The following is a 16,442-nucleotide window of genomic DNA, read 5'->3' as shown; positions in this document are numbered from 1 at the left end:
CCTTGTCACTTTCCCAAATGAGTGAGTGAGTTGGGTTTACATCTGCTTCCAACAGAACTCAAATTAAATCACTATGATAGTGATAGGGTGCAGATATTTAACAAGGATGGGTACTGTGCTGAAAGATTATAAGTGTAAACCGGAATTCAAACAGCCATCAAGGAGGACATACTGCCAAACCATCAAACACAGCAGATTTCCCACACAGAAGACCATGCATCCTACAGGCTGTGCCCCTCAACCCTCAGGAACACTGGGTACTGCATTGTAGTCAAGAGACAGAGTTTTAAGGTAAATAATTTGGTGTCTTTGCTTCAAATATTACATTAGCAAGAATCAAGGGCATTATACTTAATACTTACCTATTAAGGCTGTGTATTGGCAAAAGACTTACTGCAATGTATTGTCATACAGATGTATACCTGAATTGTTACCTGTATTATTAAGTACCTAACAGTGATTGACACTGATTGTACATGCAGATCATTTACAAATCCTATTTTCTACACACCAAAGTAAATACTATTAGGATTGTTCATTTGCATGGATGCAGGGGAGATAACAACATGAGAGCAGATTCTTGTTATGGCAATGAATCTCAAAGGGAATTATCCCTTGCGACTGAGTTTCTGAAACATTTAGGTAAACCGATACAAATAATAACCAAACCTATTATTCTCTCTAACCCAATCTACAGCAACACGGTGTAACATCCAATCTACAGCAACACGGTGTAACACCCAATGTACAGCAACACAGTGTAACACCCAATCTACAGCAACACGGTGTAACACCCAATCTACAGCAACACGGTGTAACACCCAATCTACAGCAACACAGTGTAACACCCAATCTACAGCAACACAGTGTAACACCCAATCTACAGCAACACAGGGTAACACCTAATCTACAGCAACACAGTGTAACACCCAATCTACAGCAACACAGTGTAACACCCAATCTACAGCAACACAGGGTAACACCCAATCTACAGCAACACAGGGTAACACCCAATCTACAGCAACACGGTGTAACACCCAATCTACAGCAACACGGTGTAACACCCAATCTACAGCAACACAGTGTAACACCCAATCTACAGCAACACAGGGTAACACCCAATCTACAGCAACACAGGGTAACACCCAATCTACAGCAACACAGTGTAACACCCAATCTACAGCAACACAGTGTAACACCCAATCTACAGCAACACAGGGTAACACCCAATCTACAGCAACACGGTGTAACACCCAATCTACAGCAACACAGTGTAACACCCAATCTACAGCAACACAGTGTAACACCCAATCTACAGCAACACGGTGTAACACCCAATCTACAGCAACACGGTGTAACACCCAATCTACAGCAACACAGTGTAACACCCAATCTACAGCAACACAGTGTAACACCCAATCTACAGCAACACAGGGTAACACCCAATCTACAGCAACACAGGGTAACACCCAATCTACAGCAACACGGTGTAACACCCAATCTACAGCAACACGGTGTAACACCCAATCTACAGCAACACAGTGTAACACCCAATCTACAGCAACACGGTGTAACACCCAATCTACAGCAACACAGGGTAACACCCAATCTACAGCAACACAGGGTAACACCACAATCTACAGCAACACGGTGTAACACCCAATCTACAGCAACACACAGGGTAACACCCAATCTACAGCAACACAGTGTAACACCCAATCTACAGCAACACAGGGTAACACCCAATCTACAGCAACACAGGGTAACACCCAATCTACAGCAACACAGTGTAACACCCAATCTACAGCAACACAGTGTAACACCCAATCTACAGCAACACAGGGTAACACCCAATCTACAGCAACACACGGTGTAACACCCAATCTACAGCAACACAGGGTAACACCCAATCTACAGCAACACAGTGTAACACCCAATCTACAGCAACACGGTGTAACACCCAATCTACAGCAACACGGTGTAACACCCAATCTACAGCAACACGGTGTAACACCCAATCTACAGCAACATGGTGTAACACCCAATCTACAGCAACACAGTGTCACACCCAATCTACAGCAACACAGTGTAACACCCAATCTACAGCAACACGGTGTAACACCCAATCTACAGCAACACGGTGTAACACCCAATCTACAGCAACACGGTGTAACACCCAATCTACAGCAACACAGGGTAACACCCAATCTACAGCAACACGGTGTAACATCCAATCTACAGGAACACGGTGTAACATCCAATCTACAGTAACACAGTATGACAGTATGTATTGTGTATTGCAATATACTGCTGTATTGGTAATACAGTGTAATATGTAGTCACGATACTTACCAAAATCGGTACGGCTGAGAGTGATTATTTCAGGATCATCATCATAGATACCTGTGATGAAAATGTACATTGCATTGTTGTATAGGAAGTTACATATAAAATGAGGAATGTTGTTTAGAGGTGTGACTAATACTGGACAGTCAAAGTGAAACAAGGAAGTAAGCCCAAACCTTCAACAGCCCCAAACTCAGCTCTTATTACAAGTCGCCTTAATAATTATTAGATGAGCAGATAGACGACAGGTTGAACAAAATTTTGATTTAGCATCATACCAGATAGTACCAAAATGTTTTGTGTTTGCAGACAATTATACATCATCGTGATAAATTCTTTGGGGGACAATTGTAGACCCTATGATCACAACTAGTTTATCGGACTGTGTGAAATGGAAGTAAGTCTGACCAAAGTTATCCTGGTACCACTGCCAGCTCTCATAGTGACGGCCCTGCTGCTTGTCCTCCAAACCTTCCTCCCCATGCATGTCATACTTCTTCCGTAGTTCATCATCCTTCAACACCTCATATGCCCTGTTGATCCGCAGAAACCTTTCATGGGCCTTTGGATCATCCTGGACAGAAATGGGTATATCTCCAAACATACTATTACTGGCTTAGGCACATTGCCTAATGTCATTCATTTCAAGGAAAAACTATCCCTTGCCAAGATGTCATATATTAGTAACAATTATGACACATTTTTTCCCTAAGGACCCTTTATATATATAACGAACAGCATGACAAAATATACGAGATATGACAGTGGCCTGTACAAGCTGGAGCCTGAGCAAGACAATACAGTTGGGGAATCATACTATCAACCAGGTCATCAAGACTGACCATGCAATCTATCAACGTTGTTTCTTTTAATTCTAATCCGTAATCTCTGAAGGTTTCAAACTTGTTCTGCTCTCATGGCTAGCAATAAGGTCGTGAAAAAACATTCCAGCAAAGGTCTTCATTGGGAAAAAAGATAAGGATTAAGTTCATTGACTTAATAATAATGAGAATATTTATAACGCGCCTTTCCCAGGCTAGATATCCTGCTCAAAGCGCACAGTCTGATCATTATTACCCCAGATAACCCAAGGTGCCTGTTAGGCGCTAGAAGGTTAATAGTCTCACGACTTATTTCACCGGGTACCCATTTCCTGCTGGGTGAACAAAGGCAATTGTGAACAAACTCACTTGCCTAAGGTGAGACCACATGTATCACATGTGCTTCGTTGTGGGGCAGGACTGAAGTCCTAGAAACTCTCAGGAGTTAAGCTGCCAATACGGTCACCCATCCAAGGGCTGTCCGAGCCCAACGTTGCTTAACTTCAACTGATTTGTGACCTGAGCGCTATGCACAGGACCACGTGCCCACCACTTAAGGACAAATTCATAATAAATATAATAAAATTCAAAAACAAAATGTTCCCTAGTTCATATAGATAGGTAGCTACTAAAAAGTATCAACAGCTGTGGAAACTGATCTTATAAATAAACTATTCACACTTTGCTAAGGATTAAATCATGGATTCAACAGAAAACTATGATCTGGGGTCAAACTTGGTTTAAGTATCTAAGCTTATTGTAAGCATGGATCCTAAGTTTCAGCAGCGTTTAAAATTCCCGCCTGCCCGACCATCCGGAACGGTCTATTTTCATCTCGGACGGTCAAATTTCAAAATTAGCCTGTCCGGTGGTCTGGTAGATATTTTTACCCCTAACAGTAAATATTCATAATATCAGACAGGATCTCTTGTCATCAGTTTGAGGTGTTTAAGGTATTATGAAAATTATGTTAAACTACTTATGATTGGAAAGTTCATGTTACGATAACCAATCACAATCATGTACTTTCAGTTTATCTATACTCGGTGCATTGCCTGTTAGTGCTATGTAGTTCATTGCGATGCCTACAAACAGTGAATGGAGCTTGGAAATAGCAGTCAAAGTTTTTTATTGTTGAAAACTGGACAGGCAAGTTTGTATCCAGACTGGTAATTAGGGCTCCTTGCCTCTAGGCAGGAGACCTATTGTAATCGTTCAGATTATTATCATTATTTATTATTCCGCTGATTTTTGTACCAAACATAACTCCTAAACCAATGCTCCGAATCGCTTACAAAAAAAATCAAACAGATGTGCACCGAGGTGTAGATATTCCCCTTAAAAATCTCTAGGCTCTAGGCCCAATAGCAAAGGGGAGATAGTTTAAAATTAATTCCAAAATTTCAAAGTTTGACAGCAAATATCTCAAGAACTAATTGTTCCAACACTTCCAAATCTCTTGTACAGATGCACAATCGAATTCCCAACAATTATGCCTGGACGGGTCAAGTCGCTAAAACGTACCGATTGGCAGTTATTTTTAGTTTTTGGCCATGTTTTTCAGCAGTTTTCTGAGTAGTTTGCTCCCCAAATGTGCAAATTCTGCACAAAAAGTGCCAGTATGATAGATGATGTCTTGGTGATTCCAGAACACTAATTGTTTTGACCGTAGACCCAAGAACAAGTGAGATACAGCCTTTTAAAGAGGGAACTATTTCTTCTCCGGAACTTCTTAAAAGGTGCATGACCCCCCGCGACCCCGGCTATATTTGGAAGATCCGCTCGCCTGTCAAAAACGTGTTCTGGCTCCGCTTTGGACGATGATTTCTAGCCCTCAGATACAATAGATAGAACTACAGCCAAGGAGCCCTCATCGTTGCCTGCAACTATATTTTATTAGAGTTAACCGTCCGGCTGTCTGGCTTGGAATTTAGGGAGTTTTAAACACTGGTTTCAGTATGTCATTTCATCTTGTGGATCCAATACCTGCTATTGACAGGTGTTGTGTACTTGTCAATGACTTGTTCCATGATATGGAAAATGGTTGATTGGTGCCATGAAAACCATTTTTATGGTTACTGATGTATCAAGTGTATAAGGTTAGATTAAAGTGAATGTTTGCCTAAAGAGGGGTTACCATATCATTATTTACCCAGTTTTAAATGGATACAATTTCAAAATATAAATCTACATTTAAGTAAAGTTGTGAATTTTTGTGATCCTTAGCAAAGTGTGAGTAGTATATATATCAAAGTTACCAGCCAGAAGCAACTTAGAACCTACCCTGACAGTTTATACATCCTATCCTGAAATATTAATATTCCTTACCAACTCACTTTGCTGGGAATTCTAGTTCAGAATTGGTGACAAGAAACAAATGGTTGCCATAACGGACAAGGTAACAAAATAACAGATCCGGCAATGTCAGGATTGTGTGTCTTTGTACCCTGGCATCGGGGATCATTGCTCATTATCATGACAATAACAATCATTAACCTCCATTAACTTTAAGCTGGATTGTAACAGTACTGGACAAGGCAAACAAACACATTTACTCTGCTAATGTGCTAGAGTTCCACACATTGTTTACAAGCATGCCAAGAACTACATTGATCTGGTATGGATGTCAACTTCTTTATTATGAGGAACACAACGTTTCTGAGTATATCCTTATTCCTTCATCAGGTGAATGAAAAGTACGAGGAAGAGAGCATATACATGTACATGTAATGACAACAAAAGTAATAAGACAACAAAGATGCAGGTTAAACAATGGAACAATTGGAAGCCTGTACTACCAGTTAATTAGTACTGAATGGATACCAAACTCAAATGGTAATTAGCTCTGAAAAGAAGCCAACATGTAACAGTTATATAGTGTATGAACAGTAGACAGCTAAAGCCAGGATTAACTGATAGGGAATAGCACCAATAGATAAACACAATGGAGATTGACAAATTGAGGCCAGAATGAACAAATAGAAAAACCAGAGCAAAATAATTAGCAATAAGTACCGATAACAATCAAACAATTATGAAAGCAATAAGTCCCAGGCACTGGGCAGGTGGGTTCCTGATATATATAGCGGTGGACTCCAATGAAAAACTCTCTTCCTTATGTGTATCACTTCTAAATGCCACTCAAAGACCTGATCTGGTATGTACACGTATGTGGATTTCAACACTGCCTATAATAAACTCTCATATACCTGAATGTCTCAAAAGATTTAGCCCTATAATGCCAATTCAGTCATATTGTCTCAGCCAAAGGCTAGGCCCAAAGCACTACAGGTCCAACAAGTCAATGTGGAAACTTACAGCATTTTTGTCTGGATGTTCTTTAACTGCAATTTTCTTGAATGCCTTCCTGATCTCCTTAGTGTTGGCACTTCGGCCAACTCCCAACAGCTCATAGAAGTCCTCTGCTGTTACTGTGTCGACAAAAGCAAGAGTAGCTACAAGCCAAACTTGTAGCCAAACACACAGAGGAGACACATCCATCGGTCCTGGTTAAGGCACAGTGGAACTGGGTTCTGTTTCAAGGTCTCGTCGCCTGGAGCATCAAACCAGAATCTCAAATTGAAACAAAAATTGCAAAAAGAATGAATAAAAAATTGAAATATGTGATACAACGCTATGAATATGTGTTTTGTTTGGCAATATATACTAGCCACATAAAGAAACTGTGCATTGTCAAAATATTATCCCAGTTGATAAGAACGATAGCAATGTCAAAGGTACATATAAACTTTAATGGAGGGATCATGAGACCATAACAAGTCGGGAGAATCTCAATTGAAAAGTCAATGACAATGACGTCACGAGTCCACAAGCGGGACAGGGGTCAAATGACCATGTCACAAGCTCAATAACGGGTATGTCCACCATCGGCATTGAGAACAGCAGTGCATCAACGACGCATAGAGCCTATCAAACGTGCAAGGAAGGCTTGTGGGATGTCACGCCAGATTCTCTCAAGTTCTGTTGCAAGGTCAAGGACGTTATCTGGCGGATGAGGAAGACGGCGTAGACGTCGATCCATCTCGTCCCAAACATGCTCTATCGGGGAGAGACCCGGTGAATTTGCAGGCCAAGGCAATACGTCAACGTTGTGGTGTTGTGGTGCAAGAAATCCATAGCAACCCTTGCCGTATGAGGGCGGGCATTGTCCTGTTGGAATGTTAACCCAGGGCCATGACGTTGCAGAAAAGGAATTGCCACAGGTCGAAGAATCTGATCCCTGTAGCCCACACCAGTTAAGTTGCCCTGAACAATCACCAAAGGAGTTCTTTGGCGTGCTGTTATTTCACCCCAAGTCATTACGGAACCACCACCAAAGCGATTCCTGTCCAAGACACAGGCCAGTGCATAACATTCTCCCACGCCTCTATAGGCACGTTGACGTCCATCACTATGTGAAATGTTAAACCTGGACTCATCTGTAAAAACAACAATTCTCCACCAAAACAAGGGTCTGCGGACATGATTTCGGCACCACATTCGGCGAGCTTGTTAATGACGTGTCAGGATAGGCCGTATGGCGGGACGGCGTGGTCTGATCCCGTGATGACATAAACGTTGTCGAACTGTGTTGGGGTGGATACGGCGAAGTCCTGGGTTGGTTCAGGCAGTCATCACTGCAGTCTGAAACCTGTGGGGAAGATGGGTCACCCTTAACCCTTATCTATCTGTCCTGTCTTGGCGTGGTTACACGTGGACGTCCAACACGTGGCCAATCGATGACGTCATTTGTGTTCTGGTAGCGTCTCACCAGTGCAGAAATGGTGTTCCGGTGGCAGTGGAAATGTGCAACCACTTGTCGTTGAGACATTCCCCCACGGACCATCCCAATGGCCTCATGACGTTGTGCAGACGTGAGCCTTGGCATGCTATGCGTTTCAATAGGCGTTTAATTTTTGGAACGATCGCAAGGGCAGGGGTTGAGCTTTCCAAAGTGACAGTATTGTGTGGCATTCATTTGCTCTGTTTCTCTTTCCCGGAATGCACGTGCAACAACGTATTGCACGTTTCAAGGACGAACCCACTGACGTCACGGAACATGGCAGGTGCATGCATGTTGGATACATGTCACTAATCTCCAAGTTTAAATCCTTATGTGTCTACACAGGTTTGATAAATTTAGATTTTCAATTTTTGTATGCACAGTTTCTTTATGTGCCTAGTATATAACCCGCACAGAGGCCATAAATGAAAGTTATCATGGCCACATTATATAAGGATCTTGCTGAGGCCAATTGTTGGCAGTCCTAGTGTGTTCAAGTCATTCAAAACTCACTTTGTAAATAAAACTCAAATTTGATTAACTGAATGCTTTGTTTTGGTTGTTTGTTATCTAAATGCAGTGGGTATTATTCCAGCTGTAAGACAGTAGTCTGCAAATAGTCCTGACCAAATATACCACAGATCTGTAAACATGGAAATTCCTGCTCATGTGTAAGATGTATGTCAGGTCAGCAGTAAAAATTACTTTAATTTCTCAAGTGTTGGGGCGGTGAGGTACCCTAGTGGACATAATGTTCGCTCTTCAGACCTTGGTTCGATTCCCCACATGTGTACAATATGTGAAGCCTATTTCTGATGTCCCTCGCTGTGATATTGCTGGAATATTGCTAAAAGCGACGTAAAACTAAACTCACTCACACATTCACGTGTGATGTCTCAAGTTCCACAGAGGCCAGTAATATTTACAATATCTGTCATTCACTGGTAATCACCAGTAGGTCATGGTGCTGAGGCCACCTTTAAACATCAGTACATTTAACACTTCCTGGTGATAATTATTAATGTACTCCTTACCAAATCAAAGAAAAGAATTAAAAATGAACAAACTGTACTAGAGCTGTGTATCGGTGCCTAAGTGGCGAGACGATATTTCCTGATACCAGTTTAATGAGGCGAGACGATATATCATGAAAGTATTGGCAATGAAACTGCGAGACGATTATCATCACGATACAGTGATGGCGATACGATACGTATCCCAATACTTTACGATTCTAAAAGCAAGACACATATGATAGACAAAATGACTGAATCTTAATTTGTTATACAGTAGAACATGTGTTACATTCACACACACTTAAAAGGCTGTTCATCTAATAAAGTTTCAGCATTTAATGCTTAAGAACTTACAATCAAACATATTCAGCATACCTTGATCTAGGTTTCCCTTGGAAAGTCGTGTTTCTGCACCAATGCTTTCACAGACAATACAAGGTTATTTATCCCAGAATCACTGAAAAAAACTCTTAAGTATGGTTTCTTAATTTATCTTCTATTTGATAACAAAGCTAAGACATCATTCATAGTTGTTAATACATGGTGTTAGTTGTCAAACAACTAAAACATGTTTCAATTACTTAAAGACAAGTCTTTTACAGTTCACAGAGATTGAAAAATGTTCACATTCTTTCACTGATACACCAACTCCGTGGTTTATGTTCACAAACAAATTCCTATAAGGTTCAGTTTGTGTTTAAAATTTAGAAGTATTTCAAAGAGAATCCCTTCCTTAAAAGTTCCTAATCCTAATGCAATACTCCTTACAACTTTAAGAAGTATTTAAGTAGTATCGGGATATATCGTCTCTTGTGGCGACACATCGATGTAACATGGACCCTTGCGATATAAATATCCTGATATATTGCCTAAATGTGTTTTGTATCGATGCACTTGTATCGCGTAGTTGATGATGCAAACATCGATACTATCGATGAATTGTTACACCACTAAACTGTACACACAATATTCACTACTTATCATGCTTATACTCATTTGCAACATTAATGCTTGTCTGCACTCTATCTACTTACCTTCTGTAATTTTAGAATACGTAATTTATTGATTTACTATGCACCTGTGCCAGTTGCTAAGGATGGTATATGAACATGCAATGAAAGCATCATGACATTCGAACACTTGTGTACAACAATAGATAACACTTAAAAGACAAAGGGTCCTCTTGTACTGCTATTTTAACTTTTCACCAGGACAAACGGTTACATGTAGATGTGCGCCAGGAAATATAACACTTGTCACTAACAATATCAGAACAATGTGAATGCCTTGACAAGTGCCATTTAAGGAAGAAAACCTCAGATTCTTATTTGGAATAGGTTGAAACTTTTAAAATATAATTAGACTTTAATTCAACTTTCACAGCTGACAGGGGTGGTGGGGTAGCCTAATGCTCTAATGCTTAAAGCGGCCGCTCGTCACACTGAAGATCTGGGTTCATTTTCAGACATGGTACAATGTGGGAAACCCATTTCTGATGTCCAAGGTGATATTGCTGGAATATTGCTAAAAGCGGCACAAATCCATACTCACTCACACACTCACAGCTGACATAACTTTAGATTTTCTTCTATGTATGTTATTTGGCAGTGCACTTGGTAGGAAAACAATGTTGTAATTGTATGACAGAATACTTGTTAAGATTCAGAAGTTCATTACGCTGGGGTTTAACAATAGTTATTTGTCAGTAATGTATTACTATCTGATGAAGGCAGTGATGTGGGCGCTGCTATAGTTAGACACTTTTGGGGTCACGGAGGGTCTGGAATCTTCAAGAATAGCATTGATTAATCTGTCATAGTGTATAACTTCCAAGGTTTTTAAGACTATGTATGGGGACATGTGTATGCCTCTGCCAAGACCAGTGGTTGTATTTTCATTTCCAATGTTCAGTATTGGATTATTTTAACCACTGCTGCTGCAAGGTGAAGATTATTATCACTAGGGGTGGGTATTGCAGAGAATTTTCAAATTGCGATATATTGCGATGCAAAAGCATATATAGCGATATGTATTGCAATATATTGCAAGAAGGGTTTTTTTAACAATAAACTACTTATAATCGAGTTAACGCCTTATTTATAAAGCAAATACACAACAAAATCACTATGCTTGATTAAGCTTTAATAAAAACTTTCAATCATGACAAAATAAGAATATAAATAATATCTGGCACAAATGAAACAAGGAAAAGAATAATTTAACAACAACAGAGTGGTTACTAGTTTGAACTACTTTCTCCACTCTAAAAAAAGCCCTGAGAGTTTAGACAGCAACTTCACCTGGTCAGGGCATATCAGTGATCATTGGTCATTAATGAGTAAATATTTAAAACATTCTGATCCAAAACATTGCATACACTTGAACAAAAATTAAGAACACAACTTAAAACCAAACTTAACAAACCAGTTAAATGTAAAATCTTTAAAGGGCATGTAGAAGTGGAATGCATAAGAAAAGCAAGATTTATGGATGTCAACTTCATTCACAATATAGAAGTTGACATCCATAAATATTGCTTTTCTCAGTTCATGTAATTTTCACCACGATCATTCCCATCACCATTACCACGATCATCAAGGTTTCCTAGTATTACGAAGTTTTCCGAATGCATGTCAAAATACCGGTTTTCGATCAGTGTATCGCAATACGTATCGTTTTCATGTCTGAACCGGTTTATACCGGTAAACCGGTTATATTACGCAGCTCTAATTATCACTGATACTATTGCTATTACATTGCTATTATATTTTAAACATCTTATAGTTTAAGCTGCCATTGTAATTGTACTGACACTGAATTGTGTAATGCCACTCTATTGTGTTCTGTACATGTAGTTACTTTGCAGTACGTTGTATTGATTTGTATAACATTTTTTGTTTTTTCTCAGTTACCAAGGTCCCAACTGTACATAAAACTTGACAAATAGCAGTGATGGGTTGTCTCTAATATACAGGTAAATCACCCCAAGAGTGGGACTTTATCACTGATTATAATCAGTCTGTTACAGCTGATATAATTTTCAGTTATTTTTTCTTCTCTGAAATCTCTAGAAACTGCAAGTGAAAACTGATTATTGCACAAAAATGAATAAATACATAATTGGATGAATATTGATTACAAATATGTTTATATGTGATTGGTTACAAATGGAGGATTCGAAAATAGGATAGAACATTTTGAGTACAGTTTAGTATGAAATTCTTGATCATAAAGCCTTAGCCAAACCCTGATGAACTAAATGCCAGCCCATTTATCTTCTGAAACATCAATATTGCTCTAAATAGCATGCAATTGCTCATTCAGTTGAAAAGGCTTTAGGCCCTGGCACCTACATTTTCTAATTTCTGAGCACAATAAGGTAATTTTTGTCATCAATCCAAGGTATGCATACAGAATATGAGAAGCAAAACATGACGGCATGAATTGATTCACATTATATCAGTAAATCAATTCATGCTATTATGATTTTGTCTACATTACAGTCAATCCTTCAGTGGCATATAACTGACTAACCTGTTGCGACTTTGTGATATGCAATGCCTACTCTTATCAGCACCACATACTGATTGAGTGAGTGAGTGAGTGAGTTTAGTTTTAAACCGCACTCAGCAATATTCCAGCTATATGGCGGCGGTCTGTAAATAATCGAGTCTGGACCAGACAATCCAATGAATGAGTGATCAACAGTATGAGAATCAATCTGCTCAACTGGGAACCAATGACATGTGTCAACCAAGTCAGCGAGCCTGACCACCCGATCCCGTTAGTCGCCTCTTACGACAAGCATGGGTTACTGAAGGCCAATATTCTAACCCGGACCTTCACGGGTCCACCACATACTGAACTCATAACTTACTGAGTGTTCTGAATAGGCAACAAGTACAAAAAACTTCTAAAAAGCCAGAACAATAGTAGCTGAGCCAAGGCTGCACTGCTTGGACCCAATTAAAAGCAGACACCTTGTGCAAAAGTTGTGCATGCGACCACCTAACTACAAAAGAAAATAACAGTCATTAGGACATTTTGGAATGTTACCTTGATTTCTTAAGTCCAGCTTCTTCATCATTGATAATTGTTACATGTAATATCTTGGATGATAGTAATGTCCTTGAATGTGAACGGGACTGCCTACCTCCAATGGACACAGTTGAGCCCAGGAAATGCACAATAACAAGTCATTTTGTATCCTGTTAGTTATGTGACGCAGTAGTTTCATATCCATTTTGTCAACTCATAACCTGGTGGTTTTCTTTTCCCTAAGTCGTGTTTTGTGAATCAGGTTGTTTTCTATCCCTGGTTTAATTCGTATCAGCTCATTCCATCATAACACAATATTGTAAATTAATTTTACTCCATTTGTTCAGTGTAAGTTTGTTTTCAAGCATGGAGATTCTTTTGTTAACCTGGCAATAAATTTTAACCAAGAGTTACAGTTTGAGATGAATACACAAAGTGGTTATGACATTATCGTCTGATAAAAAAAAATTAAAAATGGCTTGTGTTTAGGATAAAGTTATCTTTTATATGTTAGTAGGATGTTTTATATCATTCGTGTGACTAGAAAAATAATAACAGAGGTGTCTCAAGTGTGTGAAAATGTGCATTAGTTCTTATCATAATGATCATGATGATGTACAAGCTGATTAAAATGGTGCCATCTGGACGACTAACAGTTGGAGTTTTGTTTCTCTTTGAGAACATTGGTTGTTTTCTCAATATGATATGATCACAAACTTCCAAAAGGCAACTTTATCTTCAAAGACATCATGCGAGTACTTAGTCTATGTGACGCAAACTCGTTATAGGCTAGCGCAAGTAACTACTGCCGTCCAAAAACGTATGATATCCGGAAACATTGTACTCCGACAATACTGATCGTATATATTTATTCCTGCATGTAGGATGTATTCAAAACATGGTAACTATAGTTGGTAACAATAACTGCAAACTCTTATATCAATAGATATACTACTTTGGTTCCCCTACTTTATTAGAAATCGGCTTCAGAAATTACCTGAGTTAACGGAACAACTGGTGAAATCACACGGAAATAGAATGCTCCAGTCAAATCGAAACCACCGGCTCGGCAGCCCATTTGACTTATCTGTCGGGGGGGCTGGGTAGAACCGAGTGCCACTGCCTACAGCTAACCATTCCATCTTCAACTGAAGATCATCATTGTTCTATCCAAAATGAATGGCATCTACACCGACCTGTTTTACTGTTGGATTCATCGCATATCCTTACCTAAACGACTCCCCCAGAAAGACACACAATGCAGAAAATATGTGTTAGACGAGGAACCTCACATTTGAAGCAGCCGACATGTGTACATCGGAAGTTGTTATTCCACGTGTCATACGCATGCGCCATTCGGTTGGTTTTGTTAAAAATAACATTGGCTCTACTTTCGACCGAATAAGGATTTATTTATTTGACAGTCCTTGAGTGACACATAATCATGCATTCAGCGAGTGAGTGTGGATTGTTTTATTTCTGTCATATTTCAGCATTGTCAGCGGGGAACACTTTACCCATTAAAGTTACGTTCACAGGGGCTTGTAACCAGTGTGCGAAATAGTTTCCAAATTTTGCTAGCCAGTCGGGGTAGCTATGCCTGAAAGTTACTAACCCACAAAACAATTCACTAGTCCGAAATTTGAATGTAGACACGGGTTTCATCATTAAGCTGCTAATATGATGAACATTTTCATCAGGCCATAATCTTGCATGATTTAAAAGTGTATTACAACTTAACAAGTCGGAGAGAGTGATATATGTACAAAATGACCCCATGAAAATTCACTAGCCAGTTGGGCCAGTAGTGACTATGGTGATTTACTAGCCCGCCTGGAATTTTTCTAGCCACGGGCTAGCGAGCCAGTGGCTATTTCGCACACTGCTTGTAACGCTAAACATTGGCATCAAGTTATATACTGTCACTGGCGGGGTTTTAGAACTACTGTATATAGGGCAGCATTCAAAAAATTCAAAAAATCAAATATTACCATATGAATGTATCTCACTTTAATATAAATTTCACCAATCTCACTAATTGAGCACTTCCTCAAATCCTCCCCAAACATTCACTTATTGAACATTGTTGATACAGACTATGACCAAGTGTTATCAAAACACTGACCCGAGTCAGCCGAATCCCACTCTGGCTATGTGAGAGACCTGTTTTGACAGAATCTGGCCAAGTTGAGAGGACAAGTTAGCATTTTATGTTCTGTGTTTCTCATCGCCCTACCGACATTTCTAATTTTATTGCAACACCACCACCCCCCACCGCCGACTCAAACCAGGGAGACTATATAACGTAGTAGATTATCACTGCTCGAACTTAACACGTACCGCCTCGTCATATGAAATACTTTTCTGATAATCAGTCGCTGCCACAAGTCCAAAGAACGCTAGAAATTGTGATAGGAATTACAATAAATGACTGACTGACTGAGTTTGGTTTTACGCCGCTTTTAGCAATATTCCAGCAACATCACGGCGGGGGACACCAGAAATGCGCTTCTACAATAAATGAGAATCAAGAGCATTATTCAGATAATTTTGTTTTAATTAAGTTTTTCGTTGTTGTTTTTTTCCCTACCGACCCACCCATGTCCAGAAATTGGTGGCTACGTGAAACCAGGGATGATCTACAGCAGTCTTCTATTCTCCCTGGTGAATCACACAGTAGAAATGATGCCCATAAAAGGATACTAAATGACCCCGTCAATAACAGTATACATTGTATAACTTGATGACAGTGTTTAGTGTTACGAGTTCCTGTGGTTGCGTTATCATGACTGCATTGAAGAATCAGAGAAAATACGAAGATATGTCTTCTGGGAATGTACTGAGTTTAAAATCTATACCGTGTAAGTGTTGATCCACTATCAAGTGACCCGAAAGGGTGAGTGTAGGTTTACATACACGAAGATATAAACGACTACATTGAAAGAATGCAAGACGAAATATGTTTCTACTTAATCCTACGTAACACTTTGATTGAGTGGTGGCCCTCAGTTACGGCCGTGAGAAAGCGAAACTACAAGACGAGCATATCGCTTTCTCGTCTCGTGTTATCGCTTTCTCGAAGTGGTGGTGAGAACATACGATATTGACAAAATGTGTGACAGTTATACTGTGATCTTACAAAATAAATTGCCCGAGACTTACACGTCACGACTTACACGTCACGATCGTGCTCCAAGTACCTGATTTAATCAATTTACTTGTGGACATTTTTTTATATGTTCTTGAAAAAAAATGTATTTGACAACTTGTATTTTTTTCAATGATATTCATTCCGTGCTTCCATCATTACTTTTAACGTTCAGTGTGTTTAATAAACATGAATATCCATGAGCCTAATGTGTGTTGTAAAAGACGTGCATTACCCCACAGAGAGGGAAGACAAAATGAATAGGTTTGATGCGCGCTAAGATGCAAATC

At 39.6% G+C, this 16,442-nt stretch overlaps 1 protein-coding gene across 2 annotated transcripts in view; it reads right to left on the bottom strand.

Annotated features, from left to right (window-relative positions):
* LOC124273963 (dnaJ homolog subfamily C member 10-like) overlaps positions 1 to 14,328 on the bottom strand; it is a 57,864-nt gene extending 43,536 nt beyond the window's left edge. Inside the window, exons 1-4 of one of the 2 annotated variants that reach the window (XM_046709303.1) lie at positions 14,235 to 14,328; positions 6,486 to 6,720; positions 2,755 to 2,920; positions 2,353 to 2,403 (exon numbers count right to left, since the gene is read on the bottom strand). In XM_046709303.1, coding sequence (XP_046565259.1) covers positions 2,353 to 2,403; positions 2,755 to 2,920; positions 6,486 to 6,668 — 400 coding nt within the window. In that variant the 5' untranslated portion in view covers positions 6,669 to 6,720; positions 14,235 to 14,328. The other variant, XM_046709304.1, reaches the window with a different exon arrangement.
* Between the last annotated feature and the right edge of the window lie 2,114 nt (positions 14,329 to 16,442).

The sequence above is a fragment of the Haliotis rubra genome, unplaced genomic scaffold (genome assembly GCF_003918875.1).
Source record: "Haliotis rubra isolate DU_JTF1 unplaced genomic scaffold, ASM391887v1 Scf186, whole genome shotgun sequence".
NCBI lineage: Eukaryota > Metazoa > Mollusca > Gastropoda > Lepetellida > Haliotidae > Haliotis > Haliotis rubra.
This window is presented reverse-complemented; position numbering and strand designations above follow the sequence as displayed.